Source organism: Halichoeres trimaculatus, unplaced genomic scaffold (assembly GCF_033239565.1).
Source record: "Halichoeres trimaculatus isolate MK-OKI-2021-1 unplaced genomic scaffold, fHalTri1.1 fHalTri1_scaffold_15, whole genome shotgun sequence".
Lineage (NCBI taxonomy): Eukaryota > Metazoa > Chordata > Actinopteri > Labriformes > Labridae > Halichoeres > Halichoeres trimaculatus.
The window spans coordinates 24,218,040-24,235,209 of NW_027437193.1; the positions used below are offsets into that span (position 1 = coordinate 24,218,040).

The window sequence follows — 17,170 nt, forward strand, 5'->3', positions numbered from 1 at the left end:
CATGTACAGTCAGGCAGGGAGCGTTAAATAACACCCTGACATGGTCTCGATAGCTCAGCAATCGTTTCACGACTCCCTACTCCCCGGTTTTATTGCTATTTTAGAAGGCTTGTCCATAATTCATGAGTGTCTAATTGTTTGTTTGCTGAATGGTTTGTTTTGGTAATGCAGAGCAGCCCCCAGGATCCCCTAACCCGTTTTCTCCCTAAAACTGCACATCAGGCTTCGTCTCAAGGGGGCAGCAACGATTCTCACTGAAAGTGAAAGAGGCAGGGAAAAATGAAGGCTTTTTTACAATTTGCATTTGCATAGGGAAATGAGACGCTAATGCCAGCTTTGATGTTTCCAAGTTGTGCAGTTGGAGTAGAAGGAGGAGGGGTGGGGTGACGACTTCGTTCTTGTGGGTGGAGAGTGGGAGATCTATAGCAGAAGTTCCTGACAGACACAGCGTGATCCTGCACATTTAGCGCACAGTAAAAGTCTAAAATCAGCTCAGATGAAGAAATGACTACAGATGCTCAGAAACCTCCCGCTGCTCACCTCCCCTGCTTTTACTAAGTACCTCCCTCCCCTCCCGCCCTACCTCCCCCTCCTCCTCTTAACTACCCCCTGTGTTAACACCTGTCACTAACTTTAACCCCTGCACGCCCGACCCTGGATCTTCTCAGCCTCTTGGCGCCTCCAGCTGTTTAATGATGGGTTTAAACTTCACAGGGTGAACCGACAGTTACAAGAGCTGATGAGGTTTGACCTGAGCTTCTCTGGAGCAGAGAGGACAGTGAGACGTCACTTTAACTTAATGTTGGCACACAACCAAACAACACAGGGTCCAGTCTGGATGCCATTAGTAAGGCTAAAGATGGTTAATCACAACCTGTTCAATAACTCCATGGCTACTGCTCGACACTCATCCACTCTCCCTCTTTATTATGACCAATCAAAAACTCAGAACAGAGCATAAACATCACTGAACTTTCCTGATTTCCTCTCTGACCAAAAACAGAGGAGAAGATCAATACCACCATATGTTGTTTGTATGATGATAAAAAAAAGCTCCAGTTAGCCTAGGACTGCAAAAATTATTGCTAGCTACATTTAGCTAAAATCCATGCCACTCTCACAACTTTACCATGACACAGGAATCTAGCATCTTTTTTAGGGCTGCAACTTTTTCAAAAAAATCAAGTTTGAAGGAATCTAAAGTGACCTAAAATTTGTTTGAATAAATTGGAGCGGATTGGTACGGGTTGGATTGGTATCCTGATCCTGTTTGCGTTTCCACAGCTAACTGAGCCCTGCTTGGTAGGCGGCGTGTAAGCAGGCAGAGAGACTGCAGCCAACCTTTTGAAGAAGGTAATTAGAGTTCATACATTAACTTTTAACCTCATGTTTAAAAGACTGTTTGACACTTGAGTAAAAAATAACAGCCCCAATATCTGTAACAACAACTGGTTTCGTCAACAAGTGGTTTCTGAAAATATATTTTTAAGCTCAACAATATGAGAGTAATACCGAGTCACTAACTTTCATTTAACCTAAGACTAGCTGCAAGATAGACAGTATTAAACTGAGTAGAGGGACCGATGTGCCATCCCCAGTGATTAGGGACGTGACCTGATTCGAGGTACATTGTCACCAATTAAGCACAAGCTTGAACCACTGGCCCCCTAACCCTTTTTTTTGCCAATCATGTTACAGTTTTTATTTCCACTTTTAATACGAGCTTTTGAACATATTATTTCACTGGCTTTCCTCGTGCAGCCAGACTCGAGTGGACCTGTTTTCGTACTTCTGCATTAGCTCCATTTTTAAACACTTCAAGATGCTGATTGGACAGTTCCTTCAATTTGTCGCTGTAAAAAGCTCCAAGTTAAGGCTGTATTATGCTTTCCGTGCAAACGTGACTCGTGGAAATCAGACCCACTAGATCTGCGTGACAGAACATGTGAGGCTTTTATTCCTTAAAACCCCGTGCGGCGTCCATTGGTGTCTATTCCCAAGCTACAGGGGGCATTGTATCACAAACATACGTCTACCAGAGTACTAAACAAGAGTCAAAGAAGTTTGCCTTTGTCTACAACCTGACATATCAGTCCCGGAGATTTTTCCAGGTTATTTTAACCGATTTCTCTTCTCTGCCGAGAGTGGCTGCAATTTCACTCCATGAATTATTTACCACTTGGTTATCACAGTGATCTCTGTCTGAAGAGTCATAAGCTCGTCTCGGTATGGCGCGCATTTTGCGGCGTTTCCACTGACATATCCCGGGACAGATCCCCCGAAACCGACAGGCCTTCTTTTTTGGGACCCTTTCGTTTGGGTGCCAGACTGAACCAATCCGCTCTCGGAAGGTGGAGCAACACACTACAGACCGTTGATTGGTCAAAAGAATCATCACTTACCCCGACAACGGCTGCATTTCTCCTGGCGGCACACAGACTTCTCTTAAACAAAGCTTGATTGCACTTTGTATCAAAGAGCTACATGCCAATCACAGAGAGGACAAAATACTGTATGTCTTCCATCGTTGCTCTTGGTTTATAATGTCGCGTTTTTCTTCTTTGTTGGATTTATTAGCGGGCTACACTGTGTTGGGCTGCTACAGCGTCACACTATTGTTTAACAGCTGCGGCTTTCAGCATCCGGCTTACACGCCACCTACCACGAGAGGGCACAGTTTGCTGTGGAAACGCAAACGGGATCAGGTTTAACTGAGCCAACCTGTGCCAAACCGTACTGAACCGGACCAGACTGCTTGGTGGAAACACGGCTTTATACAGATGCCTGCATTTTTACTCTTCGACCACTAGGAGGGGACATAGGTGCGAAAATTACGTCATTCATGAAACCGCACAGACCCCACAGATGCGTCAAGCATAAATCAGCCTTTAGTGTAACCAGAGGTGTCAAGTAACTGAGTAAAAATACTTAATTACCTTACTTAAGTAAAAAATCTTAGGCATCTATACTTTACTTGAGTAATTCTTTTTTAGCCAACCTTTTACTTCTACTCCTTACATTTTCAGGCATCTGTAGTTTCTACTGTGCACGTTTCAAAAATAGCCTCACTACTCTTATTTTATTCCAGCTTGTCATCGTTCAAAAAGACACATTTGATTGTGGACGGAAGAGATGTATAAATGTAATACTATTCCAACACCCTGTTGGTTTGTACGTGATCCATCACACCTGCACACGACACAAATCACGCTACACTTTAGAAAGGACATAACAGACACATGTAGCATAGTATGAAGATGTCTGTGGCAGAGACTCAGGAGGGGGATGAACTATATGAACTACATGAACTATAAGCTCCTGTGGCACAGCCTAAGCTTTTGACCTTAATGGCATTTCCCCCCTCTAAGTAGCTTTAATTTTTATACTTTAAGTAGTTTTGAAACCAGTACTTTTGCACTTTTCCTTAAGTAAAAAGCTTGAGTTGATACTTCAACTTCTACAAAAGTCTTTTTCAACCCTATTACCTATACTTCTACTCGAGAAATGATGTGAATACTTTTGACACCTCTGAGTGTAACAAAGATACATCAAAGAAGCAGCTTATTGATAAGCCAACCAGCTACATTTACTATCATACAAATACAAGAGTGGTTTCAATCTTCTCCTCTAACTATAGGTGATGAAACAAGCTAGAGGATTTTCCCGAAATGTACACCAATAAAAAGTACACTGGCTGAGTATTGAGAATTCATTTAACAGGGCTCCTGAGTGTCTAAAAGATAACCACAGAGTCTGTGATGCTGTCTGAGTCCACTGACACTGTGACACATGGTCCATGAGCAGTGCATGCTGTCAGTGCTTTGGTTTCAGCTGCAGAATAACATGTTGAGCTCCAATGGGCGAATGATTTGTGAATGTATGTCTAAGTGTGTTTCTTCAAACTGGTGCAAGTATGCACATGAAGGTGTGTGCATGTGTGTGTGTGTGTTTGTATAATGTTTTGTTGTACTTTCTATTTCCCCACTATGCTGCTCCATAGGGATACCATGTGAGTCCTCGTTCTCTAGCCGTGGAAAACAAAAGAACAACTTATCATTCTGCACTGAGCTGGCGCCACTACTGCCCTGAGTGGGGTTTGAGGGTGGGGTGGTAGATGGGAGAAGGGGCGACTCCTCTAAAACAATTAACCATTGATTATCTGCACTCCTGGTATGGCAGAGAAGGAGTAGGTAGGCCCTGTAGCTCGCATGCAAGTGGCACCACCCTTCTGCTGAGAAAAGAGGCTTTAAGTGGCTATAGGAGCACAGCAGACACCGACGGTGTGAGCAGCACTTTGAAGCAAGCGTCTCTTTGCTAAAATATGGCGTGTTAGGCTGGTAAGGGCTGGAGGAGGAGATGGAGGAGGTGAAAGGGGAGGAGGAGGAAGGGGAAATTTGTGCTAAAATGGAGCAGCTCCTTCAAGTCACCTTCACAAACGAGCCAGAGGGCGATTCGTCTTCTCTCATTCTCTTTCTCTTTCTCTCTGTCCTTATGCAATTGTTATAGATCCATATTACACAAAAAGACTTTTTCGCAGCAACTCCAAAGATTTGTCAAGGAGCAAAAGCCTTTCTGTTCTTTGTGTTCACACATTACCATCCCATTATGTGTCTCCCTTCACCAAATTAATTGAACAGTGGTGTAATGGTTTGTCTCAGACTTTTGTTGCTTCTACCCCAAAGAATTTTCTCTGGCAGCCAAGGCACTTTGTCTGAGTGAGCCTGGATATGCAAGGAGAGGACAAATAGCGAGTCAGACGGTATACTCTGCAGTGTCATAATGGTCTGGGATGCGTCTTCATATCTGGCACAGCAGGACTTTGAACATGAACTATATACGAGTGGTCTTACCCAGTGCAAAGCTAGGCAGGGAAAGGAGGGCATCATTCCCCATTGTTGCACTGATTTCTCCAAACACTGCCACTAGTTTTTTGTTTACACTCATGAAGTGAAGTCCTCACCCCCCCTCTGTCCCCTCCTCTGGTAAACATCCAAACAGCATGCAGGTTTTCATGTTTACTCAATCCCATCATTTGAAGTGAAAGAATAACAATTAAAGGGATAAAGAAGAGGCGCTTGTTTTCCAAAGTGCTGTATGTTACTTTTTTATCTTCTGTTATATGCCCCGTTACACTGTCACATTGACACGCTTCTGAGCCAATCAAAGGGCAGTGCGGTGTGAGATTGGACGAGCACGGAGTTAACCTGGAAAATGCCTAGATGGGGGGAATGAAAGACACACAACCAGGAGGGACAGAGAGGGATGGAGGAGTGGAGAAAGAAGAGGCGATGTGAGGGATGGTAATGTTACAGTAGATGGATTTAACGCCGGTCACTGGCCCTGCTTCTCTATGTTCTTGATACGGCCCATCTTCAGAGCTAACCTACCTTAACTAAGCTCCTTAACTAAGCTCCTTTGGCTTCTCCCTCACAGCCACAAGGCTCCTTCCCTCTCTCTTACTCCTGACTGATCCTTTGCAGATCTCCTACTGTAACCCATCTGATGTGGCATGCTTTGCAGTTTCTCCTCATCGCTCCCCACTTCTGATTCCCTGTCCTTTTCCCTTCCCTGATCCATAACAAGCAGGCCTAATCTCTCACTTACACACCTGCATGTATGCCATGCCTGCCTCTCTGGATCCTTGCTCCCTTTTCTCTTTTACCTGTTATCTAACTCTCTTCTTTCCCTGTTCTAACTCTGTTATCTGTAACAAAAAGCTCTATTCTGGGGCGATGTGAGACCGCTTTTTCTTACCTCCTGTTCTTCAGTGAGGACCTGTAGGCTAGGTAAAGAGAAAAGCTCACAGAAAGTTTAGCTGACTTTCCCTCGGAGCGCAGTGCCGGATTATGAGGCTTGAGTTACTAGTCAGCTACACCTACACCCAAGGTCTGACAACGAGACTGTGTCATCACTTAGCCACAGGATACAAACAGTACCAGCCAAGAACAGACTGTCCAAATGTCCAACCAGGAAACTCACACCAGTGCAACCTGAACTTCCTCACACCAACCACAGGTTGACATGAAATATTCAGCAAGATCTGACATCTCTACAAGCAAGTACACTGATCTAAGACACAAAATTAACTAGAAAAACACTCAGAGAGCACAGACCTCCACCAAGTGTATTGTGTTTGTCACCAACACTTTAGTCCTACTTTAATGTTATACTCCCTTTCAGCAGACTGTCTGCTACAATGTGGTTTTAGTTGCAGGTTTGTACAATAATTTGTTTCCTGACAGTGTTGAAAATTATGATGACCCAGTTTATATTTTATATTCTGGATCTTAGTATCCAGAATATTCCCAGGATCTGGATCGTACTTTTACATCTGTCAGAAATTATGTTGATCTTGTCTTGTATTGTTTTGCAAAGCAATCCAACCATTTATCGTGGAGTTATATACACATATGGTGAAAACAGCCCTATCTCACAATGATAAAGATTCCTTAAAAAAATCTTGGATCCAGAAGGTGATTCGGATCACCTCCAAAATTGAATAAGTTCTTCCTCATCCTGTTTGAAGATATCAAAACACAACCTCCTTGGTGAAGTTAATGAAGAGGGTTGCTCTCTTTAGTTTGCTGGATTAAGATTAAATTTGATTTGAATTTTTTAATCTGAAATGTCCTCTTGTTTTCCTGGATAACTGATGGGAACAACATTGTAGAACTGCACAAATCTTAGATACACTCTAGGAACGCAGAGTCAAAGGTGAGACAATGCACCAAACCCAAATGTTTTGCTCTGCATTCCTTTATAATCCACTGTTCCTTTAATCTGAATCATTCACAAGATTATCTGTACAAAAAGCATCTCCTCTGCAGAGACAGATGGATTTTATGCAAATTGTTTCAACCTCAAGGACAGGTGGATATTCCACGGTTTGATGACTTCATCTGATAAAGAGTTTTTAATACGATGCACGCTCTGCAGGCGTATTATTGATCGCAGCCTATGGCAAAGTCATATACAGTGCCCGCAAAGCATGATTGCATAACAGTGAATGTGGAAGTTATTATCAGCTGAGATACGATCCGAACTAAAGATCATGAGCTGAACCACTGCTTGTCTTTGTTCTGGGAAAAAGAGTGGTAGCTTGAAGTCAAAGGTTGTCTTAGATGTTTTTTCTTTTCTTATGCTGTTTTTCTTTGGCTCTGAAAGCAAAAGACAACACATCAAGATTCAGGTCAAATAACTTCACGCTTTCAGCTGGCTTGTTACGTTTATGGATATTCAGTTGGAAGAGTTACGTGTTCTTCTCCTAGCAGTGATGTTTGTTGTTTGTTGATGTTTCTTCCTGTCTGTGATAAACAGAAGTCTTGGGTAGCTGCTGTTCTGGATGTAAAGATCAAGTCCTCAAAGCTATTAATCCTGTAAAAGAGCGATTTTCTTAAAATTTGTTTCTGGCATCACTTTGGTCTAGCTGATACTCACATGTCTCAACTGAAACTCACTCCCAACTTTGTCTCATGGTCTCTGGATTTGTTTGCAGGAGATTTTTTTTTATTAACTACAGATTGAAGATGTAAGAATCTTGTATTGATGCTGCTAAGCTACTGTGAAATTTTGGTGGTCCAACTTCTGAGTATCGCAGCCCTGAAATATAAGCAGTGCATCCCCTTAGCCTGAGTAAATTCTTTTACCTATTCATGCGATACAGCTTTAATGGGACACCAAACACACCGTCTTGAGATCATCAGTGCTGTAGGCTAGAACCACATCAACACGGCGGCACTTCATGAGCCTGTCCCAAAATCAGCCTTTTATTTCCACTGAAAGTTTAAATGCCTTTGCAAAACAATTGATAAAACACACTCTTTTCATTGCTGAATAATGCGATCAGTGTTTCTTATACTTACACGCCCTACCTGGGCCTAGTGTAATGTCACTTAGGGCTGCACAATCAATCATTAAAAGATTGCGTTCTCGATTCACACATGTATGTGATCTTTTTTCTAAACACAGTTAACAAATGCCCCTAAAATGCAACGCTATTTTCTCCTTCAACCTTTGGTAAAGCGTCTTCACAACACATTAGCCCGCTGTTGCCGGCTGCAGTGCACCAAGGAAAGACTGAGTACGGATCATGCTGCTTGAATGACGAGGAATGGGCATTGAAAACCGTTTTTTGTTAAGAATTAAATAGAAATAGTTCAGTCCATCGACATAATTAGCCTTTGTGCTAAATGATTTTTTGTTACAACGGAGCAGCCGGAACTAAGTTGACTACTCGCCCAAGCTTTCTTAGCATATCAGAGAGGTAACAGTTTACCAAGAAAACTCTGATTACGGATTTTCCCCTTGAAGTTTTATCAAAAATTACCGAACAGGAATCTACACTGCCACCAAAAAAAAGGGTTACGCACTCTAATATTTCTTTAGGCCGCCTCTAGTTTTGATTATGAAACGCATTTTCTGTGGCATTGTTTCAATGGGGTTAAGGTCTGGACTCTGTGGCGGCCAATCCATGTGTGAAAATGATGTCTTATGCTCCCTGAACCACTCTTTCACAGTCTCAGCCCGATGAATCCTGGCCTTGTCATCTTGGAATATGTCTGTGCCATCAGGGAAGAAGAAACCCATTGATAGAATAACCTGGTCATTCAGTACATTCAGGTAGTCAGCTGACCTCATTCTTTGAGCACAGACTGTTGCTGAACCTAGACCTGACCAACTGCAGCAACCCCAGATCACAGCACTGCCCCCACAGGCTGGACAGTAGGAACTAGGCATGATGGGTGATCACTTCATCTGCCTCTCTTCTTACCCTGATGGCCCATCACTCTGGAACAGGGTCCATCTGGACTCATCAGACCACATGACCTTCTTCCATCTCTCCAGAGTCCAATCTTTATGCTCCCTAGCAAATTGAAGCCTTTTTTCCCAGTTAGCCTCACTGATTGCAGACTGACAGCGGCCAGACTCTACCATCATCAATGAAGATCTTGGTGAAAAATCAATGCAACACTGGATGGAAATAAATCTTTTGACATTGCAGAAGCTTATTGAAACAATGTCACAGTGAATGCATGCTGTAGTAAAAGCTAGAGGCGGTCTAACAAAATTTTAGTGGCGCCTTTTTTTTTTTGGTCAGGCAGTGTACATTGCTCTGTATTCAATACATTCAACATGTTATACATCCCCTAATGTACTAAAAACCATATACAAAACATAACGCAAGCTTGACGCTAATGTATATGAGGAAACTGCATTAATAGGCTAGCGGTAAGCATACATCGTTATAACTTTGGCTTTCTTGGTTTCTTAAAGTTCATCATTGCAATAAACATTTTGTGAAAAGGCCATGCCAGAAAATCATGATTCACATTTTTGCCGGAAAAAGAAAAAGAAAAGCACCACCATGTCTGAGATCTAAGTAATGAGCTACTGGATGTCAGCATCATGGTAACATGAGGTTTTAGCTGTCTACAACTCTGTCACGACAGTTTTGGACACATTTGTCCAGATCAGCAGCTAACAGGGTCACTCTTTGATCCGAAACACTGGTCGCTTTGAAACAGATGATTTGTCTGCAGAAGTTGAGTTCAAGGTTAGAATTCAGATTTTGACAACAACCACACACATCAACTTTAATTCAGTTCTTAAGCTTGCTGATCCATCTGGATGAATGGAGCAAAAAGCTGCTTCTCTTGCAAAAATGTGCATGAATATTTTTGACGACATAAGCCAAGACTATAAGATCACCATCTGGGATCAATAATTTAGACAATCTCTTGTCACTCTGCCCCTGGCGTCTGATATCCTGCAGTGACACACGCTCTGCTGAAGGTGATCAGAGAGAAGGGGAGGGTGGGAGGGAGGGATAGGTCCTTCAGCGTGTCCCTCCTTGACGCATTGACTGAGGAGTGATGTCTCATGTTAAATATGAACTTTCAAAGTTATGCGCAGCTGCTTGATGCTGATGTCATTCTGCACTCTCAGCGATGGATCATCATGAAATGCTGCGTCATTCAACAAGTCTCATCCATTTACAGATCACCTGTTGTGTTAACAGAACATGTCAGAGATTTCTAATGTGAGTTGTGTTATTTGGCCTTTTTTATAAAACAATGCTGCTGATGAGTATTGTCAGAAGGTCAGATGCATTGAGAAATGAGACCAGTAGGAGGTGAGACAGGACACAACGCTGCGTATAAACAGACGGGGAGTATAGATGAGACAACAAAATAAGCATCATGGCTCCTGACTTATACCTCTAACATTAAGCTTTGAATATTACTCCACACATCTGATCTCATAGTCTCATAAGGAATCTAAAAGATGCATCTCACAGCATTGGACATTATGCCTCTTTACAAGATCAAATTTAAACAACTCACCTCTCCAGTAGGCATTTTGTAAAGCAACCTGAGCGTGGGCAGAGATTAGTAAGACAACAGGCAATCTCTCAGGTTCTAATGAGCAATTTCTACCTTTAAGCCAAGCTTGGATTTGTGGGCAGAGGAGCAGGTATTTTGTGTGCTGTGCTGAGTGCTGAGTGTACTGGGGAGACTGGGAACATAAAAGAAATACTTAGTTGTCAGTGAAGAAGGTGGAGTGGTTGTGGTGTTGGTGTTTCAAAGTATTTTTTATCCCTTGAAGAGTGGATACTGAGAGCTTGTAGCAAAATAAACCAAAACTCAGCAAGTTGTGTGAAGAAATGTTTTTTGAAGAATTACACAGGGATTTAAGTTAGCTTGTTCGCAGTTTTAGCACAGGTTTGGTAACAAGGCCTCTGAGAGCGGCATACCAAAGGGCATGGTTGACTTTTTTGGACATGTCTCCAACCTAAGTCAAAGAAACCTCTGTAATAGGATACTCAGTATCTGATAACCTCAGATACAAGACCACACTCCGGCTCTGAAACATTGAGATTAAGAGCTTTGAGAACTGAGCCCTCTGTCGGGCGGATTTGTAGATTAAGACGGAAAGAAAAAGGTTTGACTTGAGGAAAAAAAAGGCGATTTCTGTGCTTTGAATATGAAAGTTTGTAGCAATAAGAGTGACACAAGGCTTATGTTAGCTCAGGTCTTTTGATGTACTTTATGCACTGGAGTAACCTGCAAGAAATCTTATTTAACATTCCGCCCTGTAAGTCCTCATACAACATCTTTGAAATGGATGAGATTCACAAACACGCAAGATCAATTCTGGCAACAGAGGCCTGGATTCTGCCTCGCTGCAATATCTGCAAGTCAGCAAACCTTAGCAGCTCTTTACTTTCAGATTCATAACTTTGGTGCTCGATAGAAATACACAATGTCCAGTTTATTAATGCAGTGAAACTGCATTGCCATTGGTGCAACAAAAATATTTCATTATCTACAACAAATACAGTGCTCAGAGAGAGACACACGTTAACAAAGGCTCATCAAACCCACTTCATCAAAAGCTGATGGCGAGTTTGCTCAAAGCCTTTATGTGGCTCATGTTTGTTCATGTTGAACTGCTGAAGTTCACTTAGAGGACACATTCTAAGAACATCACATCTTCATGTTTGATTAGTGGATGAGAGCTCTTCGCGACACTGAGTCCTTGATTTGTTAAGTGTGTTTAAGAACTCATTGACCAAAGTTAAACTCAGGCACAAAGCCAAGTCATGGAGATGGCTTTAGGTGCTAATTTATGTCCTCTGCATACATGCTTAAGTTTAGTGGAGTGGGCATGAAGGTGTAACATGTCTTGGAAATGAAAACTTTTTATTAATAAAACTGTGTGAATGTGTAGTTTCTAAAAGGAAGTGATTTAAAAAAAAAATGCCAGCAAACACTTTGTTACTGTCCTGTGTCTTGACCCTGAAGAGGGCTTTGAAGTGGCTGAATGATGTTTGGCAAAAAAAAAAAACATATTCTAACAACTTTGTAAAGTGATGCTTTGAGGTTATTGCTAACATGAGCATGCTAACCTGCTTGCAATGATGATGCCAACAAGCTGATGTTAGCATCTGTGTCCTCATCTTTATTTGAATCATGCTAACCCATGTTAGATCGACACAAAGCTGATGAAAGTGCAACAGTTTCTTCACTTGATTACAAATCACAGTTGTGAGACAGAAAAAAAGGATAGAAATTTGATTTGACACCAGAGCTAGAACAAAAAAGAAAAGTGTGATCAGGTGTTGAAAGGTGTTTTAGCAGTTCATACTGGTAGCACTACTGATGTTTACATAGTTCAGTCTATAAGAAAAGGGTCTGATCCACAGGGAGTTGGGTAACTCTTACTTTAGAGGTCCGCAAATTTCATCACACTATGTTAATAATTAGACAACAATTTTTCCTATTTCTTTGAAATTACCCCCCAAAATTTCAGCACATAACTTGTGGCCAGATTCTGTTTTGCAGTGCACCTGTACTCTCAGTGTCTATCACAATCAGGTAAGACCAATTTACAGCCCCACTCTTGGTGAATATCACATCTGAAGCCTTCAGTTGTATCATAAAAAACATTATAGGCCTAATTATAAAGGTTTATCATTTTACATGTGATCTCAATTGTGCATATCAACAAACTCAGTATTAAAGAACTTGGTAAAATTAAAAAATAAATAGATAACTATCTACTGCTTATTGGGAAACTGAATTATTCACCGAACATTTCAAAGGTAATTATCAGAGGAAACAATGAACCTAACTTCTGTTTTCAAGAACTAAGCAGATATTTATCACCTGCTTCTCTGGAAATATCAGAAACGTTTGGATACTTCTAAAACATTTTGTGGAGGGTTGTGATTTAATTTCAAATAAATTATTTGCTACTCGTCACCTTCTTACCTTGCAATTTGGAGTAAATAAAAAAAAAAAAGGAAAAAAAACAGTAACTTACCAATTGTAACTTGCGACAATAAATTTGGACATTACTTTAAAGAAGTTATGTGCTAATATCAAAGAAATAAGAAAAAACTTTGTCTAATTATTACTTAAGTGTGATGAAATTTGTGGACCACTAAAGTAAAGTGGGAGTTGAAATGTAAAAACAGAGCTGATTTAAAAATAACTTTCTTCTCCTTTTTAATACAGACATCATCTAACTCTGTCTAGATGAAGAAAAGAAATATCTGTTTAGCCTAACATAATTTGCTTTTTTGTTTTTTTTTTGGTTATATTGTTTTTTTCACGTTTCCTTAAACATTTCAAAATGCTCATCATATAACTGCTACAGCCCACTTGGAGAGTCCCGCTTCTGCTGCTGACTTGCTTGCTCTGCATATTGGCTGCGCTTGTAAAAAACACTGTTTCGTCTGCAGTTTTTTAATTAGGTCATCATCACTTTGAGTTTAATCTGCTCATGTTTACTGCAACTAACACTCTCCCCGAGGAGCATCGCAACATATTTGCCCCAGAAGTAATCTCAAGCAGCACTCAAATTCATTAAGATCAACAAGACTGGAACTTGTTGATTTTTTTATTATTATTTATTTTCTGTTGATGTGATACTAAAAACGTAGGGAGATGAGGGAAAAAGTGCTGCCGTTAGCTGGCGATAGCTGCAGAATAAGAAGTGGTCGTTCACCTTAGGGCATCGCAGGGACAGAAGCGATACGTTTTTGTGTGCATGTGTGTTTTTGTGTGTGTCCTGGCAGAGGTGTGTGTGACTCTCTCCTATTGGATCCATCGTGATGAGTGTTTGTCGTATTGAGGTTGTATCGTCAAATTTGTATTTCTGCTCATTACATGAATCACACGCTCATCCATACATACACAGCTGAAATATTAAATGTCTGAATTTTTTCATTCTCAAACAAACAGAAAAAATGAGCGGTGCTGTTGTACCTCAGTTTAACGTCCACTTCAGGGCTGAGTTCCACTTATTTGTTTATTGTTGGTCATTTAAAGAAGTCAAAGGAAGTAGACTCACAGAGGCTATTGGAAGCTGTTATCATTGACCTGTTTAGTGGCATAGGAGCCGTACAGTAGATGAATCACACTGCTCTCCCTCCTCTTACCCACCACAGAGGCAAAGATTTACAGCTCATTTGGATGTAAATTTAAGCATTATTTCACCGGATAAATAGCATCATCTCTGTAATATTAGAGTAAGTGATTTCAGAGAATGCTTTCGCTGCAGAGTGTCTGTCAGGGAGGATTTTACAGCGGGGGATAAAACTGTCTGCTCTGGACACTATATACCTCTTGTCCTGGAATAGGTCGAAAGTGGTGCCAGCTCTTCTCCATGCTATTCCAAAAACTCGCCACAGTATATTGAGAGCCTTAAAATGCTATCGATTAGCCCCGCCCCCTCCCCCCTCTTCTTCAGCCTCTGTCTCTATTCCCTTATTGCTGTCTTCTGCTTTTTTCCCGTGCTGGGAATTATCGAAATATGTGTGCGTTGAGAGTACAGTGCCACATCGACCATTAGGAAAGCAGACCATAAAAGAGAAAGTGTCTGTAAAAGATTTAATTGCTAAAAAAAACGTTGCCTCCTGCATTTTTTTTCCAGGCGTATTTATGAGGAATATTTACAACAGAAGGGAGGCCGACGCTATAGATTGGATTAGTGTGCCAAAAGGTGCAGCTCGTCCCTGCCTGCCTGCCTTAAAGACATGACTCACTCTCTGCACGCCTTGATGACAAGATGAATGAAATTAACATACTAGTCACTTGTAATTACAATATTTAGCTAGCTGATCAAGTTTAGCCCCCTGGCAGCTATCAAAGGGCAGCTGCTGCAGTGTTGAGATGCAGGTAAAAGAGACAGGAGTGTCAAATTCAATGAGCCTCTTCCTTTGTTACTCATCCGATCCTACCCTGCTGTTTACAAATGAAGGCCCATTCGAGAAGACGTACGATGCCCCTCCACCTGATAGTGCTGCAGTATCTGTCGCAGCTGGTTTCCATCTCAAAACGAGAACCCCAGGTTTTTTCCCCCATCGCCCCACCCTGCCCCCCTACGCCCCTGCTCTCAATATACTGGCTTTGAAACATGCATGATGCAGACATCCTCTTTATTCCTGCATGGTGTTGTACAGACTGCTTCTCTGCATGTCATTGAAGAGGCTTGAATCCCACTGGAACGCACACTTTTTGTCTCAGGAAAAAGAAGTGCTCAGCTATTTTTCCCCACTGACTTTGAGCATGAATAGAAACTCTGGAGTGAGAGTTTTAAGAACTACAGAAGGCATGATTAGTTTGACTTATGATATTCAATGTCAATGAACTGTCTCGGAGGAAGAAGAGGAGGAGGAGGAGGAGGAGGAGGAGTCGGCATTTGTACAAATCAGGGTTTTTTGCCTCCATTTGGAAAGAAAATTTACCATCTAGTCCACATGTTTGGTCACTGCTGAGTAGCTGGAAGTTTTAGGCGTTTAATGATTGGCTCAGTCAGAACCCCCTTTGGAAAAGCACGAACAAAATCTCGAGAAATAAGCCTCTGTCTGTGGCGTCTTATCACAAGAATCCTTGCAAGATGTTGTCTCAAAGTGTTTAATGAATCTTTGATTTAAACTCCAAAATTAAATCTTATCTGATCTCCTCCTAGACAGCCCATTGGGAATAATGAGGCGAGCTGAATGGGGGTGGGAGGATGAGGCAGATTTGCTTCTGTGATGGACTTTTTTGTCTTTGTATAAAAAAAGGTATGGGAATGTCATCATCAATCCAGCTTTGTAGAGTGTGTTTTTCTTTTTAAATATCTTTGCATAAGCACTGTGGAGCTTTGGTCTGTCAATTCAAGCATGGCTGTCAGCTATTTTCAGCCGACATGTTTGAAGTGATGTTTTGCATCGCCAAACCTTTTAAAGGGGGGGGCTGGTCAGAATAAGCTCAGTGGAGGAAGATTTGCAGCAAACTGTGACCAATAAGCCAATTGTTAGTTTGATTTGAAACAGCATTTTTGGATGCTGACATCACATTTGTCTGGTTGTCATACTCAAATCTAGTTTGACCTGTGGTATTCAGTCCCTCACAGCGACATGGTCCATCTCTTTGTCCTGGAAACCTATTGTCCAAAAATGTAATTTCTATGCTAATGTGAAGGAAAGAGTAAGTGATTTGGCCTCAGATTTATTTTCTAAACCACATCTCTCTCAGCAAAGGGTTAAGTTGTATATGACGGACACTGAACATGATGCTCAGTGGTTTTGCTCTCAGTTTGAAATCATCTCATCAATTTCCTTAAAAAACTGACACTATTTGCTTTGTTCTGCCTCCATGTCAGTCTAAGTTTCCCTCCCATTAAACATTTTCCTCCATTAAACTGTCTCTAAACAAAATAAAAAGACAATTGAATTATAGTGTCTCTTGCAAATCCATTGAAATAACTCAATTTGTGTTCTCAAGAATTGACATTTATTTAACTGGCTTTACAAAACAGATACAGAACCTTGTGTCATGATTTTTTCCTCCTCCTCTTCCTCCTCCTCGATTTTCTCCACCTCCACCTTCTCCACCCACCACCCCCCGTTTGGTTCACAGAGCTCCACGTCATCCTCCAGCATGCTCACCTTCAAGGAGCTGCATGCAGCTTTACTGACTATGTGTATCCCACCTCTACTTCTCTTCACGCTTTCAGGTATCATGACAAACAGGGAGTGACCAGTAACTTCCTGGGAGCCATGTGGCTCATCTCTATCACCTTTCTCTCAATCGGCTACGGGGACATGGTACCAAACACGTACTGCGGGAAGGGCGTGTGCCTGCTTACAGGGATTATGGTAGGTCACTTTCGCCATTACTTCAAGAAACACCAAAGAACATTCTCACGGGACAAAACTGACTGTTATGAAGTCTGAGCATGAATGGCAGCAAGAAAAAATCACTTCCTTTTCGAACCTGTCCATGTGTTACATTGACTAAAACTAAATGTTGTTCAGAGCACTTAAACAAAACAAATCTCCTTTTTGTTTCACTTAACATTTATTTGTGCATGTACTACTCAAAATACTACGTTAACTACTACAACTGCATTGTTGTCTCTCTGTCTTTGTGCTACAGGGAGCTGGTTGCACTGCACTTGTGGTTGCAGTTGTGGCCAGGAAACTGGAACTGACTAAGGCTGAGAAGCACGTCCACAACTTCATGATGGACACACAACTCTGCAAACGAGTGAGTTTCATTTTACTGCTGTGTCCGTGTTAATGTCATCATACGCTGTTGTTCATCATGTCAACAGAGTTCAAACACAGTGGCGTCTGGGGCTGGGAACCAAAATTCTGTTCTTTTCTGGAACCGAC

General features: G+C 41.6%; 1 protein-coding gene across 1 annotated transcript in view; it reads left to right on the forward strand.

Moving 5' to 3' along the window:
• The window catches only part of LOC141803981 (small conductance calcium-activated potassium channel protein 2-like), a 69,229-nt gene that overhangs the window by 34,806 nt on the left and 17,253 nt on the right, over positions 1–17,170 (forward strand). The window contains exons 5-6 of the mRNA XM_074688152.1: positions 16,510–16,651; positions 16,932–17,042. Of these exons, the coding sequence (XP_074544253.1) occupies positions 16,510–16,651; positions 16,932–17,042 (253 nt within the window). The remainder of the gene's footprint in view (positions 1–16,509; positions 16,652–16,931; positions 17,043–17,170) is intronic.